Raw genomic sequence first — 22,227 nt, forward strand, 5'->3', positions numbered from 1 at the left:
CTTATATTGATTCAAGGTTGAAATCTTGTAAGTGTATATCCAATAGGGGATTGAGAACACCCATCACGTGGTGTTTTTGTCGTAATTATCAACCCCCACTGGATCCTTGGGATATTTAGTGGTTTTCGGTGTAACCACATATTATATGTTACGCTATGATATGATTTTATCTTTTCACTTTTTTTTATGTGACCATAATCGTGGTGAATGCCAGAAATCTGAAAGTTACTTTGATCACTGCAAACTTCTGGAATTTGTGGAAGACATACATCAAGATGGAAAGAATATATATATATTATTTCACAGTTGACTCTTTAAAACTGTTATTTTAGCACATTGTATGTGGATTGTGTGTGTGTGTGTGAGAACAGAGGCTGCTTTCAGTTGGCCTGCGCAAATATACCAATCTTTTTATTGTATTATAATCAACAATTGTCTGAGACGCAAGAGGAACCAAGTATGACAGCCAGCATCCTGCTGCACAGCGGATCACTAAAGCCATGACAGCTATGTTATCACTGGATGTGAGTCCAATTTCCCCATCAATGCATCAGGTTATAACCGATTAGTTGAGATCATGTGTCCACGTTACCAAATTCCATCACAATCTTATTTCTTCTTAACAGCAATTGCTGTACTGTGAGGTTAAACAAAAAGTCCTTCAGTCCCTAGAAAATGTCATTGTACCGACTGTCCACTTAGCTACAGATATGTGACAAGCGGTACTGGTCAAACAAAAGACTATATAACTGTGACAGCCCACTGGGTTGTGTATAATACACAGTGTCAGGTCATTCACCGCACCCTGCCATATAGCCGCTCACTAGGACAGATGTGATGCTGCCCCTCACACACAATTACCTTCACAGACAAACATTTAGATTGTAAAAGCAACATATATAAATATATATATATAATATATATATATATACAGTATATGCATTTTGTTTGTGGGGGGAGGGGGGGGTGCTGCTCACAATCAAACAGTTCCCTATTTTTCCCCACTAAATATTTCAGATGTCGCTGATACTGCCCCTGGCACTACTGTCATCAGATTTAAACATCTTTGATTTTAAAATTAAGAAAGAATAGTTTTTGTTAACTCTTAAATAGTTTAATAATATACCCATCTGCTATCACTTCTAAATGGCAGCTGAGAACAGGAAGGACGGCTATACATGGAAGATATCGATCCAATACTCACGAGATCTGACATTTTACATGAAATGACATTTTGCCTCATTTTCAGATCGGAATTTGGAGCAAGACACTGAGTCATGTCTCAATTCGACTCTGTACCCTAAAATTCCTGTCTATCTAATTCTATCTCCGTACCGCTCATCTCTAGTGAAACATAAAAAAACAAAATGTGGGGGAAAAGTAAAAATTCTTCTTGTTTCACACACAACAATGAGAAATACCCCACTAAGTAGTCTTATGCCAATATATAGATAGTTTTTTTTATAACATAACCATTCAGGTCATGGCTTCACTTCCCTATAATTCACACAGTTCATCCATGTTACACATATGTACATAACTAAGACATAGGGCTGTCATACATATGGCCATTTACAGTTACACGGCTCTCAACCAATGGCTGATCAGGGATTACTGGGCACTGAGCTACCTGGGTTGGTGATGTCACAGAATTCTCTTCAATCTGATTGGTTGGAAACAGCTGTTTACAGTTGAATTTCAAACAGAGCGTCAGTCATCTCCACAGGTAATGTAACAAGACTGGGACGGGGATTATATTATAAATGGGATATATTCAGGGGGTGAGAATAATTTACAGTCTGTGTATTCCTGGTTTACCCATCTCTAAGCCCTGTGTTAATGGCTTTAACCTGGTAACAATATTTACAGTACAGTATAAGTATAAAAAGAATGTGGACCTGATTTTAAACCCAAATACATGTAAAAATCCAATTAAAAAGTAATGTGGAAAATAGATATTTGAGTAATGTCAAATACTTTACATGAAGCATATCTTCATGTAGCTACTTCTGCCATTGATTTAATTTCCTATGACAGTAAGTAACAAGCTTAGTGGGAAACAGTCACTATCATATTTTTACAAGAACTATATTTAATGCTGCAGTTTACATTAGAACGTTACACATGAGAACGTTTGATTTTGGCACACTGGGTAAGCACTTGCCAAGGTGATTATTGTAGTCTGGTGTAAGGTCCTAATGCAGGTTACCCATAGACTGGTCATTAGGATACCTCCTACCTGCCATCAGAATCGTTAAGAGGTACAGAATTCAAGATAACTGGGGGAGAATACTTTGTGGTTTGCCTATGAGTAGTGACTAACGAGATTGTGTTTGACCTAATAGATTGGCAGATTCACAAGTAATTCCCCATGATTCACACAGTTCATCCATGTTACACATATGTACATAACTAAGACATAGGGCTGTCATACATATGGCCATTTACAGTTACACAGCTCTCAACCAATGGCTGATCAGGGATTACTGGGCACTGAGCTACCTGGGTTGGTGATGTCACAGAATTCTCTTCAATCTGATTGGTTGGAAACAGCTGTTTACACTTGAATCTCAAACAGAGCGTCAGTCATCTCCACAGGTAATGTAACAAGACTGGGACGGGGATTATATTATAAATGGGATATATTCAGGGGGTGAGAATAATTTACAGTCTGTGTATTCCTGGTTTACCCATCTCTAAGCCCTGTGTTAATGGCTTTAGCCTGGTAACAATATTTACAGTACAGTATAAGTATGAAAACTTGGACCTGATTTTAAACCCAAATATCTCTAAGAATTGAAAGGTGAACACAAAGGGGAACATTTTCTAAAATGGTTTTACAGAAAATGTGTATTATTATTATTATTATTATTATTATTATTATAAATTTTTAAGGCCAACTGTGCTTTACAGATTAGTGAGTAAAACATGTCATACATGAAACAGGTACATACAATATAGATAAAATAAAAGCCAATATAAAAACCAAGGGTAGGGAGAGAGCTACAATCTAATGAGAACAATCAAAGTGCAGCAAATAATGTATAAGCCAAAAATGCCCCATAGCTAATAAAAAATGCCCCAGTTAGTGCCTTGTGCATTTCCTACACCAGGTCTGACGTTCTATGGGCCCTAGTGATAGTGTCCAGCCCTTTATTCAGGTAAGCCCACTTGTGGGGTCACAGGGGGAGCAGCAGATTAACCTGTATATAATAAAAGAGTGAATCTACAGGACTGTAATGGTGCCCATGTGCATTAGCCCCAATGTGAACTAAACTAATCCAGAACTAACAAAATGATTTTAGTCCATCTTGAGCCCCCCGTGATAGAGAACCAAAGATGGATGGAGAGAAAGGGGGTGAGTGGAAAGTAACAGAGATTTGAAAGGATGAGGAAGTAATGGGGTGAGGGGAGAAGGATGAGCGAGGGGAGACAAGACAAGGTTGGGGGTAAAGTGTAGAATACATTTAAACACAGTGGGCCTGATTCATTAAGGAGAACAAAGCAATAAAGGACTATATTTGATCCTAGACAAAACCAGGTTAAAATGCAAGGGGTGCAAATGAGTTTATTATTTTGCATATAAGTTAAATACTGGCTGTTTTTTCATGTAGCAAACAAATACTTGATAGCTTTATTTTTACACCGAATTTTAAAGCTGAACTAGGACATGCCCTACCCCTAAATTTACCTCACTCTCCAATGCAACATGGTTTTGCCAAGGTGCAAAGTTACTCATTTATTTTGCTTTTCTTTCCTTAATGAATTAGACCCAGTACCTTTGGGACACATTTTTTGAGACCTGCTTTTAGTAACTTTTTTATTAAATAATGAAGAGCTCTGAAAGTAACCATGTTTTTAATAATTTTCCTAACAACAGATTGATCGCTAAGTCTGACAAGAGACAGAAAAATGAGTGAAGACAAACCTGTCATCCGCAGTTCTTCCAGATGTAAGAAAAATATAAATGTGTTCGTTAGGGCGGGGAACCCAGTGGTAATATCAAACAAGAATTTAATACGGACATTTAGGGCACCCAGTGGTACACCCAGCACCCCCCATCCCCCATCTTTCATGTAAGTCCGATGTAACTTGTTGAGTCCTGAAGCCGCTGTCAGCATGTTCTGTTACAGACAGATAGCGCTCACCTTCCGGTCCTGCCCTGGTCTCTGGCTGTAGGAGAGCAAACTGCCAGTTAGGGGTAAGAGAAGAACTGCTCCGGGCGCTGATAGCAGAGTTTGCAGGGTAGTTTGTTTTCTATGATTGTCAGCAAATTATGGCTCCATTTGTGTGTTTATTAACAGATTATGGCCCCGTTTTCTATGACTGATGCTATAATCCGGTGACAATTTTTTAACGTTATCACTAAATATTATATGGGAGTTGCTTTACATATATAAAATAGCAGATTTCCTCCAACTGGATATGGGCTTTTTCTGGTAAGATATATTTTGGTTCCTCCCTATATCATGTTTGCGCCAATGCCTCTCAGTATGTGTTTTTTCCTTGTTTATGGTATAGTTTCACCACAATTGATAAGCAGTATGGTAGTTACCTCCCAAATGTCCCAATTTCAGCAGAAGAGTCCACTATCCTGCCCGGGGACATATTTGTCCAGCTTGTGGGAATGTTGGGATAAGGGCGATAGCTAATGACCACGCCCTCACTGTGCCTTGACCACGCCCCATCAAGATGTGGTCATGTTTGTCTACTTTGTATGTCCCTGTATTTTGTATACTCTGTTTTTCCCAATACCTGTTCTGCCGATCACTGTGTTATATTACATATCAACTACGATAGTAATAATAATTAATGGGACTCATGTACTAGCCAAGGTCCACGGTTATGCCGCGGTAGCTAGCTTTTCCATGTAGATCAGTTATGGACTCTCTATCGGCATAGGCCACATTCTAATCGGAAAATTTCACAGAAGCGATGTTCAAATTGAAAGTCCCTTATCCCACCTGAGTGTCAGACGGTGCAGACTGGATCTACACACAAGAGGGAGCTATTGCACACAAAGGAACGCACATAAGAGACAACTGGGGAGGAACTAAGGGTGAAAGGCACAAAACAGGGATAATGAACAAACACATGGATGAAGATCAGACACATAAGGAACATGTTTAACAGATTTTATATTGCTAATACCATGGGTAAATTAATGATAATTTATAGTAAAACAAAGTCACCCATCTTTGAGAATATATTAGCTGATAATGAATATTCTTGTCTCCCCAGTGCCAGAAGCTGTAATGGAGACCCTCGTTGGAGATCCCAATGACACCTCCCGGAGGAATAAGGAAAACATCGCTGGACATTCCATCGCTGAGGTAAAATGTCTTGTCTACTATATTATATATGGAAGATCGTTGTTCAATTCTAAATTGAGGCACAGGTTAAGCTTCAACACATGTGACAATGCGCTTATGTTGTAATATTGTTACATTTTAGTTATATTATAAGTAATATTCAGTCTTTATTCCATGCCTCCCAACTTTTGCAATCCCCGAATCAAAACAAAACACAGTTTGCAGCAGTGCGTCCATAAATGGAGGTGTGGTCACATCACAATGGGTGCGTGGCCACACCCTCATGGGCACCCTTTACCATCCTCCCCTAACAACGCCAAAGATTTTAGTCTCTTCTATGTATAAAGATGTACATGTAATATTATGGGCCAGATTCATGTTCAGACTTATCTTGCGTGAAATAGACCTGCGCTTGCTCCAAAACGGACTTTACTCCAATTAACGCAATTGCATGTAATTCATGTCCAAAGCAAATGACACTTACGACTGCCTACAACACATAAGGGAACAATGGTGGCAAGGTTTTTCTCCTGGACAAAACCATGTTACAATGCAAGGGGTGAAAATAGGGTTATTATTTAGCACATAAGATAAATACTGGCTGTTTTTCATGTAACACACAAATACTTGATAGCTTTAATTTTACACTGAAATTTAAAGTTGATCTAGGACATGCCCAACCCCAACTATAAATCTACCATGACATTTTAAATTTGCCTCCCACTCCAAGGCAACATGGTTTTGCCAAGATGCAATGTTACTCCTTTTTTTACTTATTTTCTTTTCCTTAACGAATCAGGCCCATTGTATGTACAATATGCATTAAGGAGATCTTGATTTATGTATTTAATGTAAAAAAAATATAAATATGATTATACTGTTTAGAGTTGTTCATCATTTTTTTTCTAGGCTTTATTTAAATACCTTATATTGCACATACGCTTGTGTGTATACTGCGCTGTGCTCTGTTAATGTACAACATGTAACGTTTAGGCAGATTGCACTTACACCCAGATTCAAACTGAAACACATCTTGATGTCCGCTTGGATTTGAATATGGGTTCCGTGATCTTTTCTTAAGAGCAAGTTAGGTGCAAGTTGCGTTCGGACTTGAATCAGGCCCTATATGAGCCTCCTCTTCAAGGTTCTCATGTTTCCCTAACATGATCCTCACCAGGTAGTGGTCCAGGTACCAGTTATTCCCACCAATGGTTCTTTAACATCCATCTTGCAAAGAGCCTGTGGTATGAATCAGCAGTCATTTTTATACCAGTATCATGTAAATTTCATCACTTAAATTCAAAGTTGAAATGTATTAATAGTCTCTAGTAACCTCTGTCCTTGTTATTCCAATTCACTGGCTTTCCTTTGTATTGAGAGTCATTCATTTGTTTCCCTCCTACAGTATGTTTGTAATGACATTTACTTTTTATTTTCCCGGTTGTCTTAGGAGAGTGTATCAAGCCCGAAGTCACCACCACAGGGATTTTATGTGGGCTCCAGCTCGGAGGTATTTTCTACATATATAACTTTCTAAAGATATAAGTCTTTCCATCAGTGGACTCTTCATTTTATATTTACTTATTTTACACCAATGGTATATGGTTGAGGTTGAAGCCATAGGTCCTGGTGGTGATGTGATGGTGGGTGGTCTACAGCAACATCAAACTGTGTGGTGTGGTAAGACAAAAAATGAAATCCAGTCCCCTGGATAAGTGTAATTAAAATGATTGCCCCCTTGTTGTTCATAATTAATCCCTAAATGATATTAATTATTATTAGTGCCCCCTTGATGATTATAAATTATAATAGTGCCCCCTTAATTATATAATTATTTTAGGGTTTCTCTCTTTTTTCGTCTCTCTTGTGTCCAGCACCTGTTCACGCAGTGTGTGCAGGGAGGCCCCTGGACGTGACGTAATAACGCTGTCATACTTAGGGGAGCCGGGGGCCCCTGCATACAGTCACATCTGGGACTAGGTGCTGCTGGCAATTAAGATGGCAATTTTTAAAGAAGAACCCCGGCGTGATCTGTGTATCTGCTAAAATGTAACATTCTCAACTTGTATAAGTTAATGGTAGATGCAACTCATTTAGGAAATAGGACAGACTGTATAGGCGAGCATCACATATCTGGGGTTAACCATATTTACTTTTTATGTTCCCGGTTGTCTTAGGAGAGTGTATCAAGACCGCAGTCACCACCGCGGGTATTTTATATGGGCTCCAGCTCGGAGGTATTTTCTACATATATAACTTTCTAAAGATATAAGTCTTCCCATCAGCGGACTCTTCATTTTATATTTATTTATTTTACACCAATGGTATATGTTTGAGGTTGAAGCCATGTGTTGAGAGACTTTCATTTTTAAAACCCATATACTTCCTCCTACAATATGTTTGTAATGACAATTACTTTTACTGCCCCCGATTGTCTTAGGAAGATGTACCAAGCGCCGGATCAGCACCTCCAGGAGTACATTTGGATTCCAGCTTGGCGGTAAGTATTGTCTAGGTATACAGCTTTCTAAACATATAAATCTTCCCATCAGCGGACTCTTCACAGATTGAATATGGTTGAGGTTGATGGGGCTTGTTAGCGGTGGGTGGTCTACACCAACAGCGAGCTGGGTGGAGGGCTGGAGCAAAGATGAAATCCAGTACTTCTCAGGTACCAGATGCAAACATCCGATCTCTATTATCTGTCTGCTAATATGGGTCATTTCTATATCTGACCTTGAGAAAACTATCCTGTTCAGTCGTCACAATGACCGAAATATACTGTCTCCCGTTTTCTTTCTTGTCCTGGATTCATAGAACTCCCTTCCACTTACTTGTATACGTATGAATGGAAGAGGTGTAACATAATCTACAAGAGTAGATCAGTTAGATATGAATATTCCCAACGGTCTGTGAGGTCATTTTGGTGAATGATGTTTGAGAACAGAGATGTCTCATGTTTATAATGACATTTACTTTTTCTGCATCCTGTTTTCTTAGTGTTGTGCACCAACACCGGATACAGCTTTAGAAAAATATCTTCTGAATTACACCTTTAAGGTATGTTCTAGATATACAACTTTTTAAAATATAAGTCTTCCCATCAGTAGACTCTCCATATTATATTTATTTAACACAGATGGAATATGGTTGAGGTCATGGGCCTTGCTGGTTGGTGATGGTTTGGTGGTGGGTGGTCTACAGCAATGTGTACATATCAGATATCTATTATGCTCCTGTTAATATGAATAATTTCTATATCTGCACCTGATAAAACTATGCTGCCCAGTCATCACAATGTATAAAATATTCTGTCTTCTTCTTACTCACCCACTTGTATGAGTATGAGTGGATGAGGTGTAAAGTAATCTCCTTCAGTAGATCATTTCGACCTGAATAGATCTGACAGTTCATAAGGCCACTATGGGGAAAGATGTTTGAGAACAGAGATCTCACATCTATAATAGAGTTCTCTGGAATCAAATTGAATAAGAAAAGGTTCCGTACAGAGAGTGCTTGTTATGTGGCCATGGTGCACTGCTGGATGACTGACAGTGATGCCTCAATCCCTGACCGTGGTGATAGTATGGTGATGGTGATAGTATGATGTTTAAGGGCAAGTTACTCCGCCCAGTGCAGAAACACAGGGCCAGGCCAGTGCCTCCTATAGAGAAGCACATGGCAGCAATCTGCACCCAGGAACTTCTAAGATAGGAGAATTATACAGGTCACTCTTTCTTGCTTTAAAGACATAAGAAGTTGGGCAGTCAGGTGACATTTTTCGGACTTTGAGGTCATTACTCATAAGATCTGGTTGACCTGCTGTCATCATATTGTGAATGTAGCAAAGGAGGCAGAGTTAGATTAAGGATTTGGGGGGCCCAGGGTACTTAAGAGAGGGGGGCCCTATGGTCTAACGTTAACAGCACAGTGCCATCATTCAGGGAGAGAGTTACTAAGTCACATAGTTCTAAACCTACTACAATAATACACTATTAAATGTCATGTGTGTATGTATATATATATATATATATATATATATAAAATCATATATATATATATATATATATATATATATATATATATATATATATATATATATAATAATGTAGTAATGTAGTAATCTATGTATGAAATGTAAAATTTACATAAATTCAAATTTGCAATATCATCCTAGACCCTAGTAACTCCTACTCTTGTTATAACAATTCACTGGATTTTCTCTGTATTCATTTTTAAAACCCATATTCTCTCTCTGTAATAACATTTACTTTTTCTGCTCCTTGTTGTCCTATTAGTGCGCACCAAGACTGGAGTCACCGCCCCCAGGATTTTATCTGGATAACAGCTCGGAGGTATTTACTAAGATACAACTTTCTAAAAATATAAGTCTTCCCATCAGTGACCACTTCACATTATATTAATTTTACACAGATGGAAAATAATTGAAGTTGAGGCCATTGGGCCTTGGTGGTGGTGGCGGTGGGAGGTCTAAAGCAACAGCAAGCTGGGTGGAGGGGTGGAGGGGTGGGGCAGAAAAATGGAATCCAGATCAGATACCAGGTACAGCAGAGGATATGTGGAAAAATCAGATTTCTATTATGCTTCTGCTTATATTAGTAATTTTTATATCTGGGCTTGCAAAACATTTAGATTTCTGTTGAGAACATGACAAAATATCCTACCCCACACTTGCTGCCTAGGTGTGATCTTTGGCTCAAAACTATCCTTTATTCCCCACATCCCATCTCTATCTCTCTGACCCCCTGACCAACATTGCTGTGTGACTGGATCATATAGCCCACTGAGCACTTTTTACAGTTGCAATCTGACCAATATACAATATATAGCACTTAACCTCATGTATCAAACTTACATTGTCCCATAGGTTGTAAGCTTGTGAGCAGGGTCCTCTTACTTCTCTGTCTGTCTGTATTACCCAGTACTGTTTTATTACTGTGTTTGTATCCATTTGTAAAGCACTATGGAATATGCTGGCGCTATATAAATAAATGATGATGATGATAGTACCAGAGGTAGCAAAAGTCAACACAAAGCCCAGGAGTAGAGCTGGACATCGGGAAATCTTCTACCTCCTGATAAAATTGATCTCTTTAGGATCGAGTGTTTGATTCCTGAGGGTTTCCCATTTCATGCAATGTTTGTAAATATCTGCTAAATTACACTATCAGCTACTATGATATCCTACTATTAGTCTGGGGATGGTCTTCTCATTTGTTTGGTTCACGTGAAGTGCTATCCTGTTTTACGAGTACTAGGAATGTATCTTTGGCTGTAGCTCCTAAAATTTCAGTCCATTATTGGTATTTGGCTTCCGCATGTAGATTAATATAACAGACGCAACACAAATATAATCTGCCTTGTTTGTTAAACCATGCGCATGTCCTTTTGGCTTTGTCTACCTGTTTCTTTTATTAAGCTGACATTCTGCTATCTATATGTCCTCTTTTTAATTTCTGTCCAATGCCGTCTACTTCTACTACTGGGAATGTCTTGTTATGATTGGTTACTGCAAGTTACAGCTCATCTGTGATATCTCCATCAGCTTAAAAAAACAAAACAACTTAATGCACATGCAGCCCCAGGAGTGAATTGCGTAAAACTAATGGTTGCTTCATGGTTAGGATATTGTACCTGTGTACATGGTTTACCCCATTGTGTAGTCATTCTTTTCATATGCATACATTTTATCAACAGTCAGAATTCTCAGCATCTGATGAAGTGAAGACAACTGAAGATGCTGGATGTGAAGTTCCCATCAATGAGGTATGGTGGCTTTTTGACTTCATATTTAGATGGATTCTATTATCCTCTGCAAAAGGTCTGATTGGCGGAAACAGATAGATCAGGGGGCGGCTTTGCTAAGTGCAGATAAGGCGCACAACTGTGTCTAGTTTTGCACTGTTATTTTAATGAGCTAGTTTGGGAGGAGAAGCTGCTTTTAGGGAAGCAACTGAATGTTTTGATGTTTGTATATGAGCCTTAGAGCTTCTGTAGTTCATCACATGACTTTATTAGAACACATAATGGTGAAGGAAGCTGGTAAAATTCATTATGTCCGCACAATTTGTGCTCTTTAATTAAGTTACATTCAGAGGAGGGAATTCAATTGACAGCATTACTCGTGAGAATAACGCGTTCCTTGCACTATTAATGTTACTACGGTAATAGTGCACATTATTACCGTTAGTACGGTAATCTCAACATTGATTTTTGCTTGCAGCTCTGAAAGCCTTGAGTAGAGAGCCGCGTTAAAATTATCGTACTAACGATAATAGGGCGTGGGCTGCGTTATTCTCACGAGTAACGCTGCCAATTAAATTCCCCCATAGAACATCCAGGCCTGCGATAATAACTAATCCTTGTTACATTTACTAAGATCAGTATCAGTTTTCTTAGCAGGCTTGGACTCAAACTTTTTCCCCCTACAGAATACACATGAGAAACAGACAGCAACAGAACGTCTTCATGCTCTATGCAGCTTGGTCTCAGACTGTACACCATCCCCACCAGAAAGACCGCATGCCTCAATTGACAACATCCCTTCTTCCGTTCCCGTGGTCATCACTACATCACCGCAGGTGGACACAAGAGAGATCACCATCGAGAATGATGCACAAGCAGATTTTTCATTCTTCTGTTTGTGCTCATGGTGCTGCCTTCCAGCAGACCAGCAGCAGCGGAGGCAACAGCAAACATCTGGCCCCCGGAGATCTCGTCTTCAGTCCCTGTGGAGGTGGATTCGTAAAAGATGTGGAAGGGTGGTTTCTGCGAGCAACATCAGTGGAAACCAAGACAATGGCAGCGCTGGGAACTGAGACATACCATCATGCGGCATACAGGGTGAGCTCATGTCTTGCACTGAAGGGTTAAGTTGTCTGATTCTACACATACTAACCTAGGAAACACCTATATTGTACTGATGCACTATCCACAATGTTCTACACATATATACACCAAGAAAATAATAATCAGATTCTGTTGGCTGAATCCCAAGGATTCAACTGAACACAAATCTTCCTAAACCTGCTAGGAATTATCCACATTTTAATCCAAATTCAGGATTCTGTACATCAATATATTTTACATATAATACATTTTCCACATTTAGAAATATAGCTGTAACATAAGTCTTCTAGTTTTACTCTTTCCTTCACCATCAGCCATCTAAAGATACAATATATTTACATAAATTAGTGGTCTTAAGTATGGATTTAACCAAATCTATCAGAGATCTTTAATTCTTCATATAAAACCTGCACATACTACAAATGTATTAGAAACATGAAATTATCTGATAGAAGAGGACTGGTGACTGTATCCGTCAGTGCAAGACATTTCCCCTGTTCATGAGCACGGAAAGATGGACACTGTTGCTGATTTAACACCAGATGTTTCATATAGATATATAGATATATAAATATATAGATCTATTTGTTTCATTTAGATATACAGATATAGATGTTTATGTATTATGCTTAAAATATTGGTAGTTACAAAAAAACAAAAAAAAACAAAAAAATTATTATAAGAGTAAGAGAGGGCTGGGATTAGAAGTGATATAAACACTGAGGGTGCATGTAGATGAAAAGGTTAAGGTGACTGGCGGGTCAGGTTCAGGGCAGGATCATGCGTCCTCCCTGGCAGGTCATCGAGTGTCCCCTGCATGATTGCCTCAAATTTAGTTGACCCAGGTCAGCGAGCAGGTCCAGTCGCGGTCGGCTGACCGTAGTTTGTTTACTTTAGCACTGTTGGTGGATGCGGGCACTGCGGCTCCTGGGTCGGGGAGCTCTCTTTCTGTTTCTCCCTCTGCAGGTTCGGCTGGTTGTGTGACATCAGGTCAGAGGTCTGGGCGTGCTTCTTATGCGGAAGCCGCATCTACGGCCCTGGTGGGCCCGTCATCACGTGTGGAAGGTGGTAGTCGTGGATCAGTTAGTGAGCATGCCAGTAGGGTGTCTGGTTCTAGCTCTGATTCCAGCTCTTCTACCTCTGGGAGTGAGGTTCCGGACAGGTCTGGGAGGGCAGACACAAGATTGATGAAGCTCCTGGAGAGGAAGTTGTGTAGTACCTGCCATAGGGCGGGGTTGGAAGGTGTTGGTTCCAATGAAGGAAGCAGGATATTGAGGGACGATGTGGTGCGCTGTTCCAATACAGCCGTCAGGGGGATATTAGGTGCCGGGTGTGTGGTAAGATAGGCACAGGTTGTTTTGTGGATATGTTTGCCATCACTAATAAGGCTACAGATGATTTGGCAGCATCAAGGTCACGCTCTGGCGTGTTGACGAGGCATATCGAGAAATTGTCATACCTGGTTATTGAAATTGACACTGTTGCAGGGTGTTGTAAGCTTCCAATGGAGGAAGTAGCTAAGTTGAGGGGTGTGATTGATTCGTTTCAGGGTGAGTGTAAGGTGCAGTAAAAACAGGTGCAGTCACTGCTTGGCCTGCTTAATTTTGCTTGTAGAGTGATACCCATGGGTAGGGTTTTTTGCCAGAAGTTAGAGAGGGCTACGGTTGGGATTACAAAAGCAAGGCATTTTGTGAGGATATCCAAGGAAATTAGAGATTATATGGCTATGTGGTGCATGTTCTTGGAAAATTTTAAATGAGTTTGAAGCTGCTTTGTTTCGGCTTGAGTGTGTAAAGGCTTTTTTCATGGCTTACAGAAATACAACAGAGGGATTGAATGAGACCGAGGTGATATAAACACTGAGGGGGCAGGCAGAGGAAAAAGTACAGGCATACCAGGAGTTAACTTATCTGGGTTGTGGTAGAAATCTGAGTTATCCAATCAGTGGAGCCGGAAGGGGAGGGGTTTGCTTTCCTGAGGAGGCTTATAACATATAGGAAAAGGATGTGATTTCCTCTTGCCGAATAGATTTGTTAAGTGAGTATGGCCTCTGCTGTCCTGGTAAGTATTGCTACATAAACTGTTTTTTCACTGTGTTTTTTAACTGTGTTATACTGTTTTTGGTATTGCATTTATTGCTGTGATCGTGTTTATTTAAGTTGTATTTTCAGTGTTCTTTTCTTTTCACATTTCTTCCCAATCCATTCTCCTCCTTGTTTTCTCCACCTTATCTTTTTCCCCTAGTTCTTGTCCCTGCCCCCCCCACTTTCCCCTCTCTCTTTTTCTTGTTTGTTTTTTGTTACCTTTTCCTTCCCCCATTATGCTCCGGGCCAAGAGAGTTAGGGTTCCACCCCACCGCCTCCCTGAGGCTTGTTCCCCCCCCCTCGGCCCTTAGTAAGCGGCGAGCCCAGATCCGGGCCTCGCCGACGGGTGTTTCCTCTTCCCCCCTCTCGGGTAGTGGGGTGGGTGTCCCCGGCGGTTCCGCTGCGGCCGCGGCGGCTAGAAAAGTTTATGCGCATGCGCGACGACGCGCACGCACGCAGACGCGCGCGCATGCGCGTCAGTCCATCCCGATTCCGGCGGCCATGTTAGATGCGGGTGCTCCAGGAGCGCCCGTGGATGCCCCTGCAGCCCAGTAGAATTGACAAGGTTGTATAGGGATATGTCTCCTGCTCCCGGTGGTTATTGGCTTAGACATAGTAATGGTTTTCCCCTTACAAAGTTTCAATTTTCAGCGGTATTCAAAATATGCGTGGTTAAGCTTGGTTTGAGTGCAGCGGACTATGGGACGCATTCCTTTAGGATAGGGGCAGCTACGGTAGCGGCAGAAGAAGGTGTGTCTGAGCAGAGCATTATGGCTTTGGGTAGATGGAAGTCTAAGTGTTTTAAGCGGTATGTCAGGCCAGCTGTGGCGCTCTAGCCTTAGACAGGGCGATGTAATAAGGCTGACCTATGACGTTGCGTTGCTTACCTTGTTGAAAGGGAGCGCGGAGGGTTTTGCCATTTCTTTTCTCCGGGGGCCTGATTGGCGGTGGCACCCCGGGGTTTCCGGTTTTACCTCCGCATGGGTCACCCTGCGTTATGCGCGAATGTGGCATTTTTTTGTTTTCAGTATTAATTATGTTTTACGTTTTGCCATTTAATTTACTACTAATACATTACTCCATGTTGCAGGTGTACGTCAGGATGGGAGGAGTATTTGACTGGTAGCCCATTCATTTGTTTTTTGGGCCGGTAAGAGCGGCCCTGCTCATGATGTGAGCAAATTTTCCAGGGCGGAGTCAATAAGATGGATAGGTGTTAGGGGTATGCGTTGGGAATCTCTGTTGAAGATACTAAAAGACACAGAGAGTAGGTTTGGGCGCCCTTTAGAACTTGTAATTCACCTTGGGGGGAATGACCTGGGTAAGTGGTCCAGTTTAGAGCTCATTGAACATATAAGATCTGATGTCGGGGCCATTAAGTTACATTGGCCAACAGTTCACCTTACATGGTCTGATATTATCCCTAGGCGCAATTGGAGAGGGGCGGATAAACCAGCACGGATTGAGAAAGCTTGTGGGAAGGTAAATAGGGCGGTTCGGAAGACCTTTCAGGAAGTAGGTGGTGGCTGCATTAGTTATCCGTCCATAAGGGCTGTGTTGACGCAGTACTATAGGCCCGATGGTGTACATTTGTCTGATTTGGGTATGGCATACTTTATAGAGCAGATATTTGGTTTTCTTGTTTGGCTATGAGAGGTCGGTTGGTGGCGGGCTGCGGTTCCTGGTGGGAAACCTTAGCTGTGGCAGTAAGCAGCCCAATCAGCGGCCATTTTGTTACATTGAAGGCGTAGTAGGCACTCTCCTCTTAAAGGGATTGGGCAATTAGCAGAATAGCACTTCGGGTTTAAGGGGCTCCGCTTAGGCGGGCGGGCCTCAGCTAATATGCCAAATGGGGGAGTTTGGCATTTTACGCCTAATCGAGTCCAAATTAGTTTGGACGGAATTTACAACTAGTAGGTGTGGCCTGGATGCTGATTGGTCTGTTTATGTTGGCCACCAATTTTTCCCCAGCAGGTTTCGCCTATAATAAATTCCTGACCTTTCAAACGCCAATTCAAGTCTCTGTGTCGTTATTTTAGTTGTTAAGTTAACTCTGGTAAAGGTTAAAGATGGTATAGAAGGTTGTCCACCATAAGCGGTTTACAGGTGAGTTGTTAGCTTCATCTAGATCGGCAATCGGTTCAGGGTTACTTCACAGAAATGTTGTGGTTAAGAATGATAACATAGCTTGTAAGATCCATAGATTGAAGACTGATCCTTTGGGTAGGGGGCGGTGGATTACCTAGCATCGTAATCAGGATATTGCAGTTTGCCCGCTTGAGTTTACAAGATTGTATAGAGATATGTCCCCTGCTCCTGGTGGTAATTGGCTTAGGCACCATGATAGGTACCCCCTTACGAAGGTCCAGTTTTCCGCGGTCTTTAAGAATTGTATTGCTAAACTTGGATTGGATACAGCAGACTATGGGACTCATTCTTTTAGAATAGGAGCGGCTACAGTAGCGGCGGAGGAGGGTGTGTCGGAACAGAGTATCGTGGCTTCGGGTAGGTGAAGGTCTAAGTGTTTCAAACAGTATGTTAGGCCAGCTGTTGCGCTTTAGGCTTAATAATGCAATGTGGTAAGGCTGACCCATGACATGCATTGCTTGTCTTGTTAAAAGGAGGCGTGGAGGGATTTGCCATTTCTTTTCTCCGGGGGCCTGATTGGCTTGTGGCACCCCGGGGTTTCCGGTTTTAGCTCCGCATGCGTCACCCTGCGTTGCGCGCAAATATATAGTAGTTTCTTTCTCTAATACCATGTATTATGTCTTGAAATTTGTTTTATGTGCATTTTACTCCATGTTGCAGGTTCACGGCAGGATGGGAAGCATTTTTGGCTGGTCGGCCATTCATTTGTTTTTTGGGCCGGTAAGAGTGGTCCTGCTCATGATTTGAGCAAATTTCCCCGGGCAGATTCAGTTAGATGGTTAGGTTTTAGGGGTTTACGTTGGGCGACGCTATTAAAGATTCTAAGGGATAGCGAGATAAAGTTTGGGTGCCCTTCAGTGATTATAATCAACACTCTAGGCACCCAACCACCATGGCATTACTAGTGTTCTGTATTTAATAAATAGGCCTTCTTACCCCAACCAGAACTAAAATTAAATTAATAGCATTCTCAGCATTAACAGTTAAACAAACCCAACCCCCCCTCCCACCCAACCAGTCCAAAACAATAAATTAGTACACATTTAATAATTAGGATATTTTACCCCAACCAGCCCGGCATTAAATTAATATACTTAAATACTTAAATAAATACTTAAATTTAATAAATAAGCCTCCTACCCCCCAAACAGCCCCAACCTTAAATTAATAGCTCCCATGTTTAATAATTAGGCCTCCTCCCCCCTAAAAACCCCAACAGTATATTCTTAGTGTTTATGTTTAATAAATAAACTTCCTTCCTCCCAACCTTCTCCAACATTAGATTAATAACATTCCGATTTGATTTTTAAATCAATTTCACCCCCACCAGCCCAAAAATTAAATTAATAGCATTTCCATTTAATAAAAGGTCTATTTCACCCAACCAGCCTCAATATCAAGTTCATAACGTAATATTTTCCACCATATTTAATTGCAGATGTGCTGGAAACAACATACTTTGCATTGCTGGGGAATGGGGTATTTTCTGTGGTAAAGAGCTGGCTAAGTCCTGATGATCTAGCAGCTTCAACCTTTTCTTTTGGGCTGGAAAATGTTGTTGCAGCTCTTGTTGTCTAGTAGCTTGGGTCTTTTCCTCTAGACTGCCACTCCTGTAGCATGTAGTCTGACAGCTTGACTCTGGGTAATGGGGATGACAAAAACCTGTCCACATCCCATGACCAAGATCGTTTCCCAGGAGCACATCTCACATTTATTTGCCAGCTCCCGAATCGAGACGTACCCTCACCGTGGGCACTTCGAGTCCATCTGGAACTGTGACTTTGGCAGTCTAGCCTGGCAATGCTGCAGCAGGTTCAGCAAGGATGGGGGGCTCACCACAGTGATTGAGGTCCCTGAGACTCTCAGGCCTTCTCCCTGCAATGGTCCAACTTGGGTGCTTCCACCTCTTTTTGGGTGTCTTTTTGGCCTCTTCACTGAGTCACTTTTCTCTGTGACATACGCCACTGGACTTTCTGGGGCAAGAACAATCTTTTTAGGCCCACCTCCCTTAGTCGGGTATGCAAGTCAGCCTGTGGGACAGTCTGGCCTTAGGTGACCGGTTTTCCCACAGCCATAACACTTCCTATCCAGTCTAGTCTGATGACTTCCAGGAACAGGGTGGAATTGCAGCTAGCTACAAGCACCTGGGTTAGTGGCTACAGTTAGGATCTGCCTCATGATGCTGCTTTAGCTCCTGCCTCTGGGACTATATTTATTATTATATTGACCCTGCAGTACCTGTGAACCACCAGAGGTGCTGTTATTCTGCCTTCTCTTCTCACTATCAGGGACTACTAGCTGCACTATGTTAATCATTCGCACCTGATTGTCTCCTATATATGCCTGCCTCTCCCAGTTTCCTTTGATGGTCATTAATGTTTCTGTGCCTGTAATGTTTATTTACCCTTGGACTAACTGCCTTGCTTTTTCTCTTTTCCTGTGGAAATCCTTGCTTAGCCAGTTTCTGCTTTTCTGTAAGCATTTAGCATTCATCTCTATCTTGTCACTTGGAGGTAAACCTGATATTTGCCTTATACCTGGAAGTCTGTTTATTCACTGATCTGGCCTGTGTTTAACTTGCATCACATGGACTGTGTTTTTCACTACATTAAACAGTTTAATACTTTCAATATATTTCTGGTTCCGTGGCTTTAATTACAAGGACCTAGTTTGTGGAACAGGATTGTAACTACTTGCTTGGCGGAGTGATCAACAGCAGAGGGATGTTCTTCAATTCATAAAATTCTTTGGTGTTGGCTGCTAGACTGGCGCTTCTGCCAGGGTGGCCAAACCACTACATTTTGATTTGCCAACTGGTCCGCTACTTCAAATATTATTGTGTTGTGGTCCAGTACCAATTTTTTCACCCTCTGTGTGCACCGGCGAGACAACTGCTCCCTGCAAATTAAACCATTTAAATCCACCCAGGTCTTGACACCAGATCCATTCATACATCTCATCACGAACTGCCACAGCTGGTTAGCAAATTCCTCATGGTTGATGAGAAGGCTTCTGCCAGATCCTCACATTTCTGCCAGTAGGTTCCTGGGGTAATAATGTAGCACTTAAAGAGAACTTTCTTTACCACTTCAGAGTCTGCACAGTCATCTGGGGTCAATACACAATAGGCCTCTAATGCACGCCCTTGCATTGTAAGGACCAAATAATTGACCCACTCCTTTTTGGACAAAGCATGGAGTTTAGAAATCATTCCAAACACCTGCAAGTGTAGATCACTGTCTCCAACACCGTCCTCAAATTCGGTAAAGTGACAGGACCCAAATCATGGTGCAGCAGATAAAGACTTTTTACTGTACAATTTTTCTTGCTTTGCACAGGATTTCGAGATCTACCTTGGACATTGCGGTGTAGTTAACCATCTTTTGCATTCCCTTGTGTGGAAGGAGCTCTTAACTTGAGTAACTCGGCTCTCCAAAAAAAACACCCTAGCATTATCAAATTGCTTGCCACCAGTTATAAACTGTGACTGGATGGGCTTACTCTGCTACCCAGTGTTTGGAGAGGGAGATCTTAAACAGTTTAGTTGGGTTTCCTTCTTACTGTCTGTATCTGGCTGTTACTGACCACTTCTACTGGTGTCACCTGTCAGCAGATATTCACCGACTGTGAATGCCAACTGCACATGAGTTGTAGGAGAATAGTGTTGCCACCAGCTGTCCCCAGGCTCTTTGAGCTCCAGTATGGTGCCCTGCAGACTGGGACTCCTGGATTCATGTGTGAATCTAGGAGGCGCCTCTGCAAGTCTCTTCCAGAAGCCACTGAACTACAGCTGCCAGCGGAGTTTACACACAGAGAGCTCCAGGCTCCTACTTTATCCAGGGGCTGCTCCTGCAGCCCCCACTGTACCATCAGGGATTGGAGACACCTCCGACACTCCAATCATCCTGTACTTACAAATGGGAACCGGAGTGGAGAAATTAAAGCTCTGGCTGAGCTCCGATCCTCACTGGACCAGCAGTGGGGTGAGAAGCAATTTTCTTTTGTTTTATACACATTTGAAATAACATTTTATAAACACACATATCACTTTATACATTTCTACTCCTGGGCTAACCCTTTCATCGCAAATATCTACATTTATATATTTATTAAAATACACTTTAAAATACATTGCACCTCCAGCACATAGCACTGGGGGGTTAACCCAATTGGCACCGCAGCATTGGAAGGGTTAATCTTTACACGGATGGGAAACCAGCCACAGGGTATGGTAAAATCTACTAACTACATCTTATTAAGATCAGAATTATGCAATCACTCTGCCAGTGTGTTAAAATTTAATATAATCCTACTTTGTTGTACAGTATCTGACAGTTCGCATTTTCCCAAGAGTCATATATATAAAACTTCCAAGTTCAAATATAATATATATTTTCTATACTTTCCGATGCCTTGTTTTTTATATGATATTATACTTTCTTCACATTCCTTACATTGTACTACCACATAATTAATTATACTTTTATTAAAATAACCAATTGTTTAGTAATTCCCATGATGTTCATTATTCATTTTGTATCTCAGAGACAACAAAATTTAATCTGTAGGAATGAAACATGTTAAATGTTATCTAGATGTAAAATAAATTCCCTGATTAAGTAGATACAGTGTTTCTAGAGTCTTATTCTTTGTCTTAAACTGATTTGGATATTCCAGTCCTCATGTTCTCTCCAATCTATTAACTGCTACAGCTGCTGTACACGTGTATGCTGGTGCCCTATCGTGTATATATATTCTTTAAAAGTCCCTTTCTGTTGAATATTGTGATGCCAAGACAATACACTGTCATGATAGTGATATGCTGCAGCAGAGGAGCACCTAAATCTGCATTACCACCTAATTGTTGCATGTTATCATGTTACTCACCTGCTTCTCCTCTCTCTGGAGCCCCGGGGCCTGCTCCATGCACAAGTGTTTCCCGTGGTTCCGTGGTTCCTCTCACAATTCTGACTAAATTGACATTTTGGCGCAGGGCCAAATTAAGCGATCGACTCACCCCGCCCCCTTTTGATCTCCCCGAGGTAGAAGTATGAGTAAGCAGGATGATCAATCAGGAGTTGCAGTCATGGAGATTGTGGCTTCTGATTGGACCTCCTGCTCACAAGCCACTGCCACAGCCATATGTACATGGAGGAGACAGAAACGAAGGTGTCCCGGGAAAAGCGGCTGCATAGAGCAGACCCTGGAGCTGGAAAGGGGCAAATAAGTAACATGTAACAATTATTTGATAATGCAACTTTAATCTCAATTATGTCAAGGCTTTTTAGGTGGTTTCACTATACCCAATGTATTGTTTTTAGTGACAAAGCCCTGTATAAAATAAAATCCTTTCAGAAGCATAATTAAAGGGGTTTCCAACCATCACATGTATTTAATGGCTTGTATAGGCTTTACTCCAAGTTTTAGTAAATACACAATTTTTACGTCCTGGTTTCCCTCTGTACGTTTAACCCGTGTGGTGATACCACGGGGCAGAGCTGTGTGTTTGTGTTGCTCTGCTCTGCTTTCTGTATAATTGTATCCAGTGAGCAGCTTTATGTTGTATCCTGGGGTAAGAAAATAATCCACTCTCCCTGATGTTATAAATACATGGCTAAAATCACGGAAGGAGGCTACTAAGAAAATAAATGCTTGTAGTAACATTTTCAGGATGGTGTGTACAAGATAAAATAAAGCAATCTGAAGGTGGAACAAACAAGCAAAACATCGCACAGCTGGTATTTCAGTACATAGACATCAAACTAGGTGGAGCTTGATCTGCTCTAGTGGGGAATGCAAAATATCTTTACCAT

General features: G+C 41.3%; 2 protein-coding genes across 2 annotated transcripts in view; one reads left to right on the forward strand and one right to left on the reverse strand.

Moving 5' to 3' along the window:
- The window catches only part of LOC142108683 (Fc receptor-like protein 3), a 78,638-nt gene extending 70,889 nt beyond the window's left edge, over positions 1-7,749 (forward strand). The window contains exons 7-8 of the mRNA XM_075192525.1: positions 6,763-6,822; positions 7,490-7,749. Coding sequence (XP_075048626.1) covers positions 6,763-6,822; positions 7,490-7,584 — 155 coding nt within the window. The 3' untranslated portion in view covers positions 7,585-7,749. The remainder of the gene's footprint in view (positions 1-6,762; positions 6,823-7,489) is intronic.
- LOC142108366 (uncharacterized) overlaps positions 1-22,227 on the reverse strand; it is a 338,760-nt gene that overhangs the window by 126,309 nt on the left and 190,224 nt on the right. The window lies entirely within an intron of this gene.

This window comes from Mixophyes fleayi, chromosome 12 (genome assembly GCF_038048845.1).
Source record: "Mixophyes fleayi isolate aMixFle1 chromosome 12, aMixFle1.hap1, whole genome shotgun sequence".
Classification (NCBI taxonomy): Eukaryota; Metazoa; Chordata; class Amphibia; order Anura; family Limnodynastidae; genus Mixophyes; species Mixophyes fleayi.